Below are 15,989 nucleotides of genomic sequence, written 5' to 3'. Positions count from 1 at the left end.
TGTATTTAATCACATTTTTTTGTGGAAGTACAATGTTGGCAACAAGATTGACTTGGTATAATTGGAAATTATTTGAATGCAACACAAACTTTTTCTTCTTTTTCCCTGTGTTTTTTCAATTTTTTTAAATTCCTTTAAAAAATCTCATTGTGTTTATTTTTTCCTAGCTGTTTTTTTTTTCTTTTTGTTCTCTATTTACTTTATTTCCTTTGTTTATTTCTTTTCTCTGTCTTTTTTCTGATTTTTTCCTTCCTTTTGTTTTTTCTCAGCTTTTCACTACTTTTTCATTTTGGTATTTTTTTTTCTTTTTTGTTCTATTCCCCCTTTCTTTAAGTCATTTTGTACATAATTTTACATAATATTTGGTCATATAGGTATGAAAGAAGCAAAAACAACCTGAAGAGCCGTTTAGGACCCGAAAGAGCCGGTTCGTTTTAGTGAGCCGAGCCGAAGAAGGCTGTTCTCGAAAACCTCTAAAAACTCACACGCGCAGCTTCGAGGGAACATTGCGCTGGCTAGATTTTCTTGTGCGCTGAGAATGTGCAGGCAGTGTGCGATTGTGCATGCGCGCAGCTTAGAGGGAACACTAGTGATGATATGTAAATAGATAGATAATTTCAATTAATGTGCTACTTTTTGGTGTCAGTAACCTAGGGGGGTAACTGATTTTTTTAAATGAAATAACTGTAACTCATTATTATATTTTCTGTGACGAGCCCAACACAGATTATTACATTGTAAGTAAACAGGGGCAACCTTGTAATGTAATCAAAATGTTTATTTAAGATCATATCTTAAAGTGTGTTAACCATATTTAAGCACAGGTAGCCATATTTTGTAATTGAACTTATCTTTGGACTTGTAAGCTATTCACATGCTTGCAATCCATGCAACTATATAAAGGCCGCGCCTCTTTGTCAGTCACAAGGTCTTTGGTACCAAACACACATACCACCAGGGCGGATCAGTCCAAACAGATCACCTCCCCCTTTTTTTCCTCACAAGCTCATTCTTAACTCTCCGGCTCACTTGTCCGACCCTCGGCTGCATCCTCCTCAGTGGATTCATGCTCGGCCCTCGGCCTCCTCGCCCGCCATGCAGAACAACCACGCCAAAGAACGCTTGTACAAAATCTTGGTCATAGGAGACCTGGGTGTGGGCAAGACCAGCATCATCAAACGCTATGTGCACCACAACTTCAGTCCCAACTACAGGGCCACCATCGGGGTCGACTTTGCCCTCAAAGTGCTCAACTTGGACCAGGAGACTGTGCGCCTCCAGTTGTGGGACATTGCAGGTAATTTTTGCATTTAGAGATTTTAATTGGGAGGCTTTGATTTTGATCCGGAGTTGAAATAGTGTGTTACACTGTAATAACTTTAAAAGTGTATCTAGTGCTTTGAAATGAGCTGACTTCCTCCAAATGGAAATGTTATATGTCACGCTTACCTAAGATCCTTTACAGTAAGTACCATATATCCCGCATTGGATTATAAGGCGCAATCTCAAAAAACTGTCTTTTGTGAAATACTTTTATATAAAATGTTCTATCCTTTTTTTCTTTGAAGGGGTTGATATCATCGTTAGTAACGGTACTGGTATTGTTATCAACGACTACTGAAGAGTTGAGTATTGACATTAGTCTGAAAAACAATCCATTTTGATTCATGAGTTTGTATTTAAAAAATAAGAGCTGTGCTAATTCTGGTTGCCTTGAAGGTTCACTATGTAATATTTGATCTCTAGATGTCGCTGTTTTGTCTTTGAAAACAAGTGCCAAAAAGCACAAGGAAGAATACAATCTACGAAGATTCAAAGTGACAGAAACGCACTGTTTTATTTGTCATTTGGTGCCTAGCCTTTTTGAGGTTTTCTGGTACTTGTGGCAGCATGATGGAGGATAATCATGCCAGCACCTTTTAGGTGAAACTCATTTTATGTAAATTAAATGATAATGTCTTAAACTAAGATAATTCTTTTAAAAATGCACTTTTGTATGAAAGTTCCATACTCACCAAGCTCCATACCACTTTTCCCGTTAGACTAACACTTTTTGGTCCCTAAAAACACAAACTGATTTTTGAAAATAATCCACCACTTTTTCGAATTAAAAAAACTACCAAAAAATTGGACTCCGGAATAGTATCTTAGTCTACCGCTACTTTATTTTGAAGCGAAACTAAATCTTTGTGCCTGCATTGACCGATGATAACATTAGATTTCCTTTATGGTAGAAGTTTTCCAATTCTAGGTTTAAACAACCCCCTTTTAATATATATATATATATATATATATATATATATATATATATATATATATATATATATATATATATATATATATATATTCTGGTGATTGCTTGCAACTATTAACATACATTGACCGATACAACTTGGAAGGTTTTGCATTTTAAAGATACATATTTACTTAATAAAACATAAACAAACATAAATCTGGTTCGACAACTAAAATAAATGGATTAATTAAAAAGCGGTTATAGTATGTAGTAGAATTTCATTCTAAATACGCCTTTCCATTTTTATTTACCTTATTTTCTAGGCTATGAAGCACAACACATTTTAAGGCACACTTAAATTTCTGGCAATTTTTTGTAAAAATAAGATAATGTGAGTAATTATAAATGAAATCAAACCGCAAAAAGACTTAATTTCCATTAAACGTGACCTCATTTCTTAGAGGCTTGAATTGCATTAAAATCCATGCTAAATCTTAGTTTTCCGTTTACATTACAAAGGAATAATCATAAATGAGTGCACATGATGTGTAAGGAAGCAGTTGGCAACATGTGACTGTTTGTGCCACCTTGCACGGTTACAGTTGTTTCACACATAAGTGGCGTCCCCTCTGTGGAAAATCAACAATTCCTCTGCAGTTCCGAAAAGAGTCCACAAAGAAATCTTCACTTGGATGCAAAGAAACTAAAACCACTTTTATCAATTGATATAAGATTGATTTCATTCTTCATTTCATTGAATCCGTTTTATGTTGCTTGGCCTCTTGACTTTGCTTCTTCTGCCAGCACTTTATCAAGTTTTGTTAGTTCTCAATGTTGTTTTCTGATTATTCCAATGACGAATACTGATTTGTGGCCGCGCTCGTCTCATGTGAGCTTCAGCTAAAGTTGACCTGCTGCTCGCAGGCCTGCTTGCACTTTTCTTGGCTAAGCACAAGCGGTCATGTGTTTGGGCCTCATGTGAGCAAGATTTTAGGCCGGGCCCATTTAGACCAAATGCATTGATAGTGGCCTCCTTTTGAAAAGAACTGCAAATACCTGAGTTGATGTTGTTTTAAATCAATGCTTCATAATAATATCACGGCCCCTTCGGAAGACATGAAAACATATTTGTCTGATCATGTCAAGACTTATACTGGAAAATCAAATCACATTACATCAATAAATATAAATTAATTCAAACTGATCACCAAGAGCACAATATTAAAAACAAACTGTGAAACAATGTTATGTAAAATAACCCGAGCTGGGTTTTAATTTTAATTTTTGGGGATAAGATATCATATGATTGAATGAGCATTTTTTGCAATCCACAGTTTTTCTAAGCACCACCGACTCTACGCTCCTGTTAGATTATATGATGCCAACGATGTTTGCTGGTTTACTGACGTATTTGCAAAGTGGGATGATTGTCGGCAATATTCGGCACAAAAGATGTAGGTTTGGGGTTTGCATTAGTAAGGTTCACAGATCCCTTAACCGCCTTGGTCATCTGGCACCACTGAGGACGCAACGCTGGACAGCTTTCTCTATTGCTGACGGTACCTGGCCTGTTTTTGAGTTGAAGAAAAGTTGGCACTAGTCCAATCCATATTCTTTTTTTTCCCTTTGCTCCTGTCCCTTTGGACTGGGCCCTGGAGACCGATCTTGGACAGTCCTGATGATCTTGTGACATGAACATACCACAACAGTTTTTGTAGGGTTCAATGTGCTACCTGATGGTATTGCGCACCATTTCATCTGTCACAAGAGCTAAGCAACTGATGCCGAGCAGTTTCCTGCAGCATTGCATCTACAAGGCCTTTGCTGTGAGAGTCCATGGTTCGCAAGCGTAGGGGAAGATGGAAGTAACCAGCACTTGCATGAGTCTAAACTTTGATTTTACTTTTAAGTTCTTGTACCTCAAGGACGGTTTAAGTTTGGCAAGTGCGTTTGTGGTTTGAGCTATTATTTCTGGTTCTGACCCCTCTTCTGATTTGACAGCTCCAAACTATTTCAATTTAGTGACAGGTTCAAGCTCTTGGTATGTTTATGGTAATGATTTTGGTAATACCTTGGGGCTTTGAGGTTGTTAGTTAATACTTTTGTTTTTCCTGTGCTGATTTCCATCCATTATTGGGTCAATGCCTTGTCTAGGTGACTGACCGGATCTCCTGTTCTTCTCTTGTCAGTCCGGCAATATCATCAGCAAAACGGATTTTAATGACGTTATGTTCCCCAATACTGACTGTACCTTCATGTTGGTCCAGTGCTTTGGTTGGATAAAGTAAGTGAGACATTTCAGCCTTGACTCTCACTGACCAAGGATTGAAACTACGCTCCAATGGTACCATTGATCTGTGCCTCTCTGTTTGCAATGGTATACAGCTGTTCAAAGATTTAAACTAGTTGCCCATGTTGTACTTTCACATGATGCCCGACATCGTGGCTCGCCATACTCTATCAAACGCTTTCTTAAAATCCACGAAGAAGTGATAAAGGTTTCTCTGGTGTTATTGGAACTTCTTTTATAGGATGCATAAGTTCAAAATCTGTCCTATGGTGCTCCTTCCCTCCCTTAAGCCTACCTCTTCTTCAGCTAGGATGTGTTCAGCCTGTGGTCTCAGTCTGTTCAGTAGGACCTTTAATCAAATTCTGCCTGCTTGGCTGATGAGACTGATGGTTCTGTAGTTGAAGCATTGCTGAAGGTTTCCTTTCGTTGATAGAATAATTACTAGCAATTTTGTGCATGCAGATGGCCACAAGCCTGTTTGCCCAAATTATAACAAAGCATAAGTATCATGTTAATGGGTTTGTCCAATCTGTCAGCCCTACAGCAGAGAATGCAATTTATCCCTCTCTACGCTGCTTTGATAAATCAATCTCTTTTTTTTTTTTGGAGTGATTACAAAATATTAATGGGGACGAAACAACGATTGGTGGATGTTAGTGGGAACATGTCTCCCCCGTACATGCCAAATGTCTGCCTTTGGGCTCTCATGTGACCTAACAGCATCATTCACTGCAACATTTTCATAATGTTAATAGTGCCAAAATTTTATGTTCAATTAGTAGCAAAGAGTTACAAGTTAACTTGTATTTCTGGCAAAGCCAGACTGAAAGCAAGGATGGGAAAAAAAACATAATTCCATTGAATTCTTCCAACAGAGCTTATCAAATTAATTTGTCTGCTCTTCCGACAAGCTCAGTGGTGAACACGTAAACCTTTTATCCAACTCCTCCAAATGTTTTGCTAGCATATCAACTCTTCACACACGCAAGGACTCATATCTTACCACATTGGAAAACAATTTTGTGTGTGTAATTTTGTGAGTTTTAAGATGCTTTAACATTTCATACAAGTGACAAAGAGTTACGCACTTTCCGGATGTTAAGGCGAAACCAAAAACTCCATGTTGGCCAAAAGGTTAGGGTGGAAATGCATACAGAATGTATACCTGTTTGTTAATACCCATTGTTTTACCATATACTACACATTTGTTCAATTAATAAGTCAACAAAAAACATTTGCATGCATTAAAAATCGAATCCTCATCACAGCAGTGAGAGCGCTGACTCTCAACCACTGGACCATCAGTGGAACAGATTAAAGAAAATACATTAGATTGTATCTCATTATCACACTATTATTACTCCAATGCAAGAAACTATTGTTAGAGAATGGTGAAAACAGAACTTTCTTAATGAAAGATATAATGAAAAAGCAAAGTCCAATTTATCATCTGATACACTAAGGAATTGTTTTGCTTTTTCACATTTATTTATATCTTTCAAAAAGACTCTATTCTATTCTCTAATATTATTTCATGGCACCTTAATAATAGTGTAATAATGAAATTAAATCAAATATAATGCCTTTTCATCCTTCAATTCCCTCTGTATGCAATGTTAGGCTGCTTTGATCTGCGACTTTTTTACTTACTTACTTTAGATATACGACTAATATAGTAAGAGTATAATATAATAACCCCAACAAATATGGTAGCTCCTACCATAGTAATAATTCTATGTATGTTATACTCCAGTATACTTTATATAAAAAAATATATGACAAGGGTCTGTGGTCCAGTAAGCTCAGCGAAGAATTTGTCACACGGTTCTCATAATCCGAAAGGAAAGGCAAGGGTTCGGTACACTAGAATAAAAAAAAAAAAGACGATACAAGAGTCTGAATTGTGTCTAGGAAGAGTCGTGATATGAAGGAAAACACGACAAGTAACTGCAGCTGTAAGGTAAAGAGAAATGGGAAAGAGGGGGGCAGAGGTGTTGGGGGTTTAGGAGGAGATCATGACAAAACAAAAGATTCTTGTGTCATATTCATAAAAGGTACTAATACATTTGCTCAAGTTGCTATAAGAGTACAAAGTAATGCAGCGGAGGGCTTTGCATTTCACACCTAGGCCTATAGTTGTGCTACGTCTGAATTAATCCAACTCTTAATAACTATTTTATGGTTCTAAAACATTTACTGCAGCCACAGTTCCGTCACATAAAAAAACCTCAGTAATAACTTTATAAAATTGCAATATTTCTTTAGGAATATAACCACATTTTACTCAGAAACATCCTTTTTGCATGTTTACAAAAATCCTTCTACTTTCTTTCTTTAAGAAGATTTCAATTACTCTGATTTACAGATTATCCGTGTGTTTCAGTTCCATCAAGGAGTCACCATCAAACCTAACGCGGAAAGTCCAGCCTGTCCCGTCATATTTCTGGCATACGTTTTTAGATTTGATACAGGGCTGAAATTGTTTGTCCAACAGAAGGAGTGGCGGAGGGATTTTTTCTTTTCACTGTTATTTTTTCTTCACCTCTTCATTTTGATACTTCTGTTAAAACCTACTAGCCAATCATAGTTTGTGAAACCGCTTCTAGAAGGCCTTGGTGTGGCCTACTCGAAATCTGATGGGCCAAAGTAACAGTGTTATGTACTTTTTTCTGCCTCAGGGCCTGCAGAAAGTTTTGTGAAGGCCCTTTGGGTAGATTTTTGACTTAAGCAATAAGTAATGGCTAAAAAGTGATTGGTTAAATGCTTAAAGCACATATCTGGAAGCAGCGCAACCAGGGGGGAAAGCAATGAAAGGAAGACAGACAATTTGGAGTATTTGCGGAGAAAATATAATTAACATCTCATGATTCAGATATTGTTTTAGACAAGCAGAGAAGGCCATGCAGGCACTGACGGCCCACCATTGATGTAGTGTCAGTTTTATTGGCAAAACTCAAATGACACTGATCCAAATATCTGTAGGCGCTTCATATTTATATGTACACATGTGTTTATGTGTTTGTCCTTTCCAGGTCAAGAGCGATTTGGCAACATGACCCGTGTGTATTACCGCGAGGCAATGGGTGCATTTATTGTGTTCGACGTGACGAGGCCGGCCTCCTTCGAGGCGGTCACCAAGTGGAAGGAAGACTTGGACTCCAAAGTAACACTAGCCAATGGCAAGCACGTGGCCAGCGTTCTCCTGGCCAACAAATGTGACCAGGGACGGGACGTACTCACCAATAACGGGATCAAGATGGAACACTTCTGCCAGGAGAACGGCTTTGTGGGATGGTTTGAGACTTCTGCAAAGGTATATTGAAACACGCCAGGTCATAGAAGCCCATGGGCACAATTGCAAGCAGGGGGTATCAACACCCTCAATAGCTTTTTTGAAACGAACAATGTGCATAATTGATACATGAAAAGGCACAGCAGCAGAAGAGGCTACCAAGTGAACTGTTTTTGACCTTTCGTGGTTGGGTATTGTAGGGCCACTACTCTGTAATCGAACCCACCCTGAAAAAAAATCAGCAGAATATGGCATTATATTCGTGCTGGGCATAGAGTAATTTTTTACTTGTTGCAAAATTCAACAAGTACCATATTTTCTATAAGGTGCACCTCATTATAAGGTGCACGCCAAAAATAGTCTTTTGTGATATCTCTCATCTCATCTCATTAGCCGTACCGCTTATCCTCAGTAGGGTCGCGGGGGGGCTGGAGCCCATCCCAGCAATCATCGGGCAGTGGGCAGGGGACACCCTGAACTGGTTGCCAGCCAATCGCAGGGCACACAGGGACAGACAACTCATTCGCTCATTCACTCCTAGGGACAGTTTGGACCGGCCAATTCACCTGAAATGCATGTCTTTGGAATGTGGGAGGAAACCGGAGTGCCCGGAGGAAACCCACGCAAGCACGGGGAGAACATACAAACTCCGCACAGAAAGTCTGGAGCTGGATTTGAACCCACGACAGGTTCCCATGACATGAACTGTGCCGCACAAGCGCTAACCACTGCGCCGCCGTGCTGCCCCTTTTGTGATATATTTTTCATATATAAGGCGCACTGGATTATAAGGCGCACGGAATGAAAATGACTTTAAGGGTTAGGGTTGCTCAAAAAACAAGAGCCGCATTTGATCAGTCAGAACTGATCACTCATCACAATTACATATGATTGCATAACTTTGAATGCAATGGGAATTGAACCCGGATCACAGCGTTGAGAGCACCAGATCCCATCAACTAGTACCTTAAAGATGCCACATAACACATGCCAAGGACTTAGGTCTTATCATCACACTATTTAGTCAGGGCAACAAACTATTGATATACCATATTTTCTAGACTATTAGTCTCGCTGTAGTATAAGTTGCAGGAGCCAAATAATGCATAATTAAGAAATAAAAACATATAATTCGGACCTGGAGTATAAGTCACATTTTCAGGCAATTTCATTGAATAAAAAGCGATGTACTTTACGATGTACTCTACAATATAACTTTGTTATATTTGTAGAATTGTTACATTGCTGATTTTTTTGGTTTGATCCGCTTGGCTTTTGTTCTGGAACAAGTGTAATACCGTAGACATATGTATATTTATTTCTTATACTATTTTTATAGATAAGTATTGTCTTTATGGCCATTTATATCAACCAAGTGAAACATTGTATGCAACGGAATTAGACATGGCACTCCAGGGTAAAACATGTAATAAATAGTTTGAAGAGAAAAAATAAAAAATACTAAATAGGTAAAAACATAATTACAACATGGTGCATATACAGTATAACTGCGCTAAGTTGTCACAATAATGCAATGAAAACAAATAGTGCATTGTAACAATAGTGCAATCAAAATAGGTGGAATAACTTGTAATAGCAGCAATACATTAAGCCTAATATAATTCACAAGGTATACGTTTTCACAGTTTCATGCAATTATATATACTATTTCACAGTTTTATTTAGCAATAACAAAAAGAGAAAAAGCCCACACAGTTTTATGCATTTGCTTAGGGTGCTGATGCCCCTAGGTAAGAAGCTGTCTCTGAGGCTGTTAGTCTAGTTTTAAGAGATCTGTAAAACCTAGAAAGGCAGGAGCAATGTCAGAATGCTCTTTCTGGACTTCAGTTCTGCGTTCAACAGAGATCCTGGTGAAAAACTTGTCCAACAGGGGCTCTCCTCCTCCATCTGCAGCTGGACATGGACTTTCTCTCCAAACGTCTGCAGAGTGTGGAACTCGGCCGCCACGTCTTTTCCACCCTAATTCTGAGCACCCGACCCCCATAAGGATGTGTGCAGAGCCCTCTACTGTTCACCCTGTATACCTCGGACAGTTCAGCAATCCACCCCACAAAAATAACTATGAAGTTTGCTGACCTTGGTGGAACTCATCTCTGATGGGGCTGAGACTGCATACAGGAAGGAGGTGAAGAAGTTCAAAATATGAACTAATATTGAACACCACAAAATCCAAGAAAGTCATACTTCACTTCAGGAGGGCAGGCAAAAACCAAGCCTCACTCATCTTTAATGGACACTGTGTGTACATCGTCGACTCCTTCATGCACGTGGGCGCAGAAATCTCCGATGACATCTCCTCTTATGGGGAAGGCCCAGCAGCGACTTCACTTCCTGAGGCTTCTCACGAGGCCTTCACCATCATCCCATTCTCAAAAAAGTAATCAATGATTGGCCTAAACGACAACAGGCCTTTGGCACTTACGCTTGTAGTCATGAAGTGCTGCTAAAGGACAAACCGCTCCACTGACGACGCGATAGTTTTTTATTTAAAAATTAAAAATTCATTCTAGAACCTACACTTTTTTTGTGTTTATGTAATTATCAACAATGGGGTAGGGTTCAATTTTACAATGATCGTGACATTTCCAATCAAAAATTACCGGTATTTGATCACTATCGATCATTACTATTGTCAATATTGTGTTTACTGGAATCTGATCGATGGAATCAGAAACATTCTTGGTATCGCCCACCCGTTTGTTAATAGCACATTTTATGTCATCGGCTCATTTTTCTGCTTAAGAAGCTCAGATTCATAAGAGAGACAAAATTGGGACTGAAGCGACACAAGGACACCGTATGTCGCAAGGGATTTTCTGCAAGAATGTCCCAGCCAGGTGGGAAGAGAGGAAAATAGAATGAGCCTTGCATGTTGACACGCACACACTTTGACACCCGTTGGCCACCTGCTTAATCTAATGAGATAATGTGAAGAACTGGAACATAAGTCATAAAAACAGTGGCCTCTCTTCATACAAGCCTTATTGGTTCCCGGATCAAGTTCATATCTAGATTTTTTCTTATTTTGAACAAATTTACCCCCCAAAAAATACTGACAACCAATTGATCCCTTCAGAGCCTCCCAAAATCATCCAAGTTAACCCTAAATAGCAATGAAACACGTCTTCCTGATTATTAAAAACAAATTCAAATAGTGCTGTCAACTTTATATCCTGTATTTCTTATGTGCGGATTAAATAGGATATGCTTACCTTCATGCTGTCATACATGTGCAATGATTGATCAGTCAATCGATGGACTACTGATCACAATTTCATAACAATAATGGCAAAGGGGATTGAACCTGGATGATGGCGGTAAAAGTGGTGAATCCTAACCACCAAACCACTACAGCCACATACCGTAGATAGGAAAATGAATTAGGTCTCATTATCACACTATATTTAGTAAAGGTCCCGGTTACAAATGCTAGAGAAATGCGAAAACGGAGATGATAAAAATGGGTATACAATTTTGTTTCACTTTTTGTTAGCTCAAACGTAAGTGGAAAACGTTTTTGAATTAGTGCAGCACTGCGTTTGTTTATATCTTTAAAGATGACCAAGTTACTACCCATAATGACTTTCTCCTCATTCAATTCAGAATCTTGTGCACTTTGTGATGAGCTTGCAAGTCTGCAATACATTACTTTATTTCAGTAGTCCCCAACCTTTTCTGTATCATCAGTTTAATCTTTTTGCGGCCCGGTCCAATGATAAAATTAACCACGTGGTACCGTGACTTGAAATAGTGCGATGATTACATAAAAACCTTAGTGGTCTGGTAAATCTGCTGCGGCACTCTCCCTGCTGCAAATTCTGCTTGGATGGCTAGGACCTCAGCTCGGCCTTTTAGCTGAGAGTAAGAGTCCCGACCCCTTGGCTTTGTAGCGTATTATGAACTGACCGATAACGGATAATGGATAATTAATAAAGAAAACAGAACAATAACCCTTAATAAATTCCCCCCCCCCCTCATTGCACTTGATCTTTTAACTGTAAACAATGCACAATTGCAGTACTTATCTAGTTTTAATTCTAATTCTATGCGCCTTATAGTCTAATGTGCCTTGTATATGAAACACATATCACGGACTAATTTTTGGCGTGCGCCTTATAGTCGAATGCACCATGTAGTGCGGAAAATACATGAATTTAACACAGAAATACAGTAATGAGATGATGTTCACGCAGTTGCTAACAGATATTTGTATGCGCGGTGGAGGAGTGAGGAAGAGATTTGTGTAAGTGAAGAAGCATGAAAGAGTACGATAAAAAAAAAAAACAACACAAGAGGGCGGGGTCAGGTCTGTATGGCGGGAAACCCCCGTATTTATTGGGACCAAGCTGAAGCTATCTGGGTGAGCTCCAGCAACTTGGCAATCACTTTGGACGATGGGTGGTTGGACAATCAATTAATTAATATACACAACTTTAAAAAATTTTTTTTTATTGTATTTTAAGGTGTGATCATTGTAATTAATCCTAGACACTCCAAGCAATTTATAACTGCACTTACAGCAAAAGGTTGCGCTACAAAGAATTATTACAAGGGGCCCGAATGATATACACCCCATAGTTTTATTTGTCACAAAAAGGTATGCCGTATCCAATAAGTGTGGTTCCACCTTACGATTGTGTTTCACTTGTCGGTTCTTGAAAAAAAAGTACAATTTTCCATCTGTTGTTTAAAGCCTGAAATGTGGCAAATGTTTTATTTTATTTCATGTTTTTATGTTTCAAGGGGGCAGCACGGTGGAGCAGTGGTTAACGCGTGTGCGGCACAGTTCTGAGGTCATGAGATCAAATCTCCTGTGTGGAGTTTGCATGTTCTCCCCGTGCTTGCGTGGGTTTCCTCCGGGCACTCCGGTTTCCTCCCACATTCCAAAAACATACATTTCAGGTTAATTGGCCGGTCCAAAATGTCCCTAGGTGTGAATGAGCAAGCAAATTGTCCGTCCCTGTGTGCTGCGACTGGCTGGCAACCAGTTCAGGGTGTCCCCCTGCCCACTACCCAAAGATAGCTGGGATGGGCTCCAGCACCCCCCGCGACCCTACTGAGGATAAGCGGTGCAGATAATGGATGGATGGATGGATGTTTCAAGGTGCAATGAATCTGTTTCATTCCAAGGGATTATTAATCCCGATTGAGAATTTTAATCATTACCCCTACATTTGTAAATTCAATTACTGTTTTTGTTTATGTTCCTGTTTTTTATATGATAATACAGTGAAGGGGCGGCAGTAGCTCAGGAGGTAGAGCGATCGTTTTAGGATTAAGGGATCCCAGTTCGAATCCCGGCTTGTCCGTGTTACATGCCTAAGTGTCCCTGGGTAAGACACTGAACCCCCAATACCCCCAATAAGCAGGTTAGCGCCTTACATGGCTGCACAGATCACGGCCGCTATTGGGAAATGTGAAGCACAATGTAAAGCGCTTTGGGAAGTCATTGACTTGAAAAGCGCTATATAAATGCAGATCATTTCATTTCACATTGAAGTTGAATGTAATGTGCTCCGGGATTTGGGTCGATATCTGTTGAACTACGTAATAAACAAATGAACATGTATAGATTTGCAACAGTGGTGTGCAACGGCATTTAAAAATACAAATGCTTAGAGGCAAGAAAAGGCACATTTGGAATTAAAGGGTCTATTTAATCTGTAATCAGCGATCCAAATATGCATAGACCACAAATGCAGTTTGACCTTAATTTGTAAAGATATCTCCACACGTTTTTCAAAATAAAAATCATGGAATCCAATTCATGCTACAAAGTCCTATAACTCAGCCCGGTAATTATAGTGTAGCCCTCCTTACCAACTAATGACGCATTTTCATTAATCCCTTTTGCAAATTAGTATTGACGTGCACGAAAATCTAAATCTAAATCTAAATTTTCGTGTGTAATTAAGTTTTGTGTCCTTGTTGAGCTAATCTGGTACTATGAATTCTCTTTATTGTCATTGATATTAATGTTGTGAAAACACTGTATGCAACAAGATTAGACATGGCACTCCAGGGTAAACAAACTACAACTACTACTACTACAAGGCTGTCAGGATAAATAGGCAAAACATATGTACAACATTGATCTAAGGGGGCCGGCCTAATTCATAATTAAAGTGAAATGTTTATAAATAAAAAATAATAGTATGTCGTAACAGTGGTGCAATAGAAAGAAGTACAATAATATTTAGCAGCAACAAAATTCCCCCAAATGAGTAGCAAGGTATATATTTTCAAAGTGTAGTGCAATAAGATTTGGCAGCAACAAAAAAACACACAAAATCATTATAATAATTAATCACAATGTATGTTTTCACAGTTTTGCACGTCGTTTGGGTGGTCATGGCCCTGACAAAGAAGCCTGTTTTTCTTGTTTTGAGGAACCGAAGGGCAAAAGGTCATAGTGGCGGTGGTTGGGGCGGGAAGAGTCCTTCATAACGTTGATGTCAGTATCACAAGCCATGATAATGTCCTATAGACTGGGCAAGGAGCAGCCGATGATCTTCTAGGCTGCGTTGATTATTTTCTGTATGTTTTTCCTGTCCGCCAAACTCATCCAAGCATACCACACTGTGATGCCGGATGCTCTTCACTATATTTCTGACGAGCTGCACTATTTTTTTAATGTAAGAAATGAAGTGTTCATTTTCATGGCTGTCTGAGCCTGCTCCAAATCTGGTTCAGCTTGTACAGGTTTCTTCCTTAAATTTGCGCATGCGACTTTTAACAAGGTACACTCTGTTATCTGAATTTACGGTATTATGATTATTAACAATAATCAATCAATATTTCTTAAGAGCGGAATAGCAGGGACCTTTAGAACTACTTAATGTCTATATTTGCTACTTGTTAGCAAAATTTTCAACAAAAATGTCTGCGTTCATCTAACATTGCTCCCTTCTACTTTTTGATTCATGCTTAGGAAAACATCAACATTGATGAGGCGGCCAACTGCTTGGTGAAACATATCATTTCCAGCGAGGATGACATGCTCCAATCAGAAGTCCAGGACACCATCACACCCCACTTAGAAACTGACAAAGGCGGGACATGTTCTTCTTGCTTCAGATCACAGTAATAGCGCCCGGAAAGTGGACCCATGTCCCACAAAGTTGCGACGTGATAAAGACCCTTTCATAGCCTAAGTCACGCGTGACGTCACAATCGAAGCTGGAGGCAGAAGAATACTCCTCGCTGGTCAAAACACTGAAGAAACCAAGCTTTCGTTTTGGATAGTTCGGTGTTAAAATGTCGTCATGTGGTGTGTATGTGTGCCAGAATCAGAGAAAACACGTTAGTGATTGTAAATTGAAGTTTTACAGGATCCCAGCGGATCCTTGATCAAATAAATTGAAGAGAGTTGTGCATTAAAAGATTGGACCGCGGCACTCATCAAAAAATGCTATGGTTTGCAACGCACACCTTATACCGGGTAAGATAAATTAAAAGTTTATTAATGTTGCTATCGAGTCCATACAACTTTTTATATTGGCAAAATATCTTGTTGTATTCTCAGCTTCAGCTAACTGTTAGCGTGTAGCCTTGTAAAAATTGCTCGGGTTCAAAATAAAACAGGCAAGCATTGCAAACAATTGTTGAGCACACAAACCAGGTCATTTTAGTCAAGGATGGTTAGATTGAGTTTTGTTTTACCTCCAGGCTAAGCCCTGATCACCGGATACATCACAAAGTTTACAAACAAATGAAAGGGTCTATAGAGTGCAGAGCTTTTTGATTGTTTTGTTCCGGGGAATATTTTTCCACTCTGACAGCTCTGGTTGCACGAGGGCGAGAGCTGCAAGAACAACCGGGGGGAAGGAAAGGTTGAGAACAAACAATAGACAAAAGTAAGTGTGCCTTTCAGAGACAAGGTCACTCGCATCTTTAGCACTCCAGCTTCTGTAACCATGGAGACGCAGTTAGTCAATGAACACATGCACAGAGCAAGTCATGAAAGAAAATCTCCGCTAAAGGTTCAGATCCTCAATCATGTTGGCTGTCGTGCTGTATGACCTTTGCATCACAGTCTCTCGCCCACTCTTCACTCGATTGTTTTATGTCCTTGCTTCTCTACTTGCTCAAAACATTATCGTAAATACCAGGCTACAAGTTTCTATTTTTTTTTGAACATTGCGGCTTTA

At 39.2% G+C, this 15,989-nt stretch overlaps 1 protein-coding gene across 1 annotated transcript; it reads left to right on the top strand.

The window, feature by feature from the left end:
• Positions 1-1,033: 1,033 nt before the first annotated feature.
• On the top strand, positions 1,034-15,310 carry rab38a (RAB38a, member RAS oncogene family). Its single transcript, XM_088345302.1, has 3 exons — positions 1,034-1,297; positions 7,559-7,839; positions 14,771-15,310. Exons 1-3 carry the CDS (start codon positions 1,096-1,098, stop codon positions 14,924-14,926), a joined length of 639 nt encoding a protein of 212 aa, XP_088201428.1. The 5' UTR covers positions 1,034-1,095; the 3' UTR covers positions 14,927-15,310.
• The last annotated feature ends 679 nt before the right edge of the window (positions 15,311-15,989 follow it).

This window comes from Urocampus carinirostris, chromosome 10, assembly GCF_059441175.1.
Source record: "Urocampus carinirostris isolate Australia breed hairy pipefish chromosome 10, RoL_Ucar_1.0, whole genome shotgun sequence".
In the NCBI taxonomy this organism is placed as follows: Eukaryota; Metazoa; Chordata; class Actinopteri; order Syngnathiformes; family Syngnathidae; genus Urocampus; species Urocampus carinirostris.
This window is presented reverse-complemented; position numbering and strand designations above follow the sequence as displayed.

Bases quoted from the DNA above. Each gene is read 5' to 3' on its own strand.
- rab38a (XM_088345302.1), top strand. From the start codon at position 1,096: ATGCAGAACAACCACGCCAAAGAACGCTTGTACAAAATCTTGGTCATA. The intron at 1,298-7,558 runs GTAATTTTTGCA...TGTCCTTTCCAG, and splicing joins CCAGTTGTGGGACATTGCAG to GTCAAGAGCGATTTGGCAAC. The intron at 7,840-14,770 runs GTATATTGAAAC...ATTCATGCTTAG, and splicing joins GGTTTGAGACTTCTGCAAAG to GAAAACATCAACATTGATGA.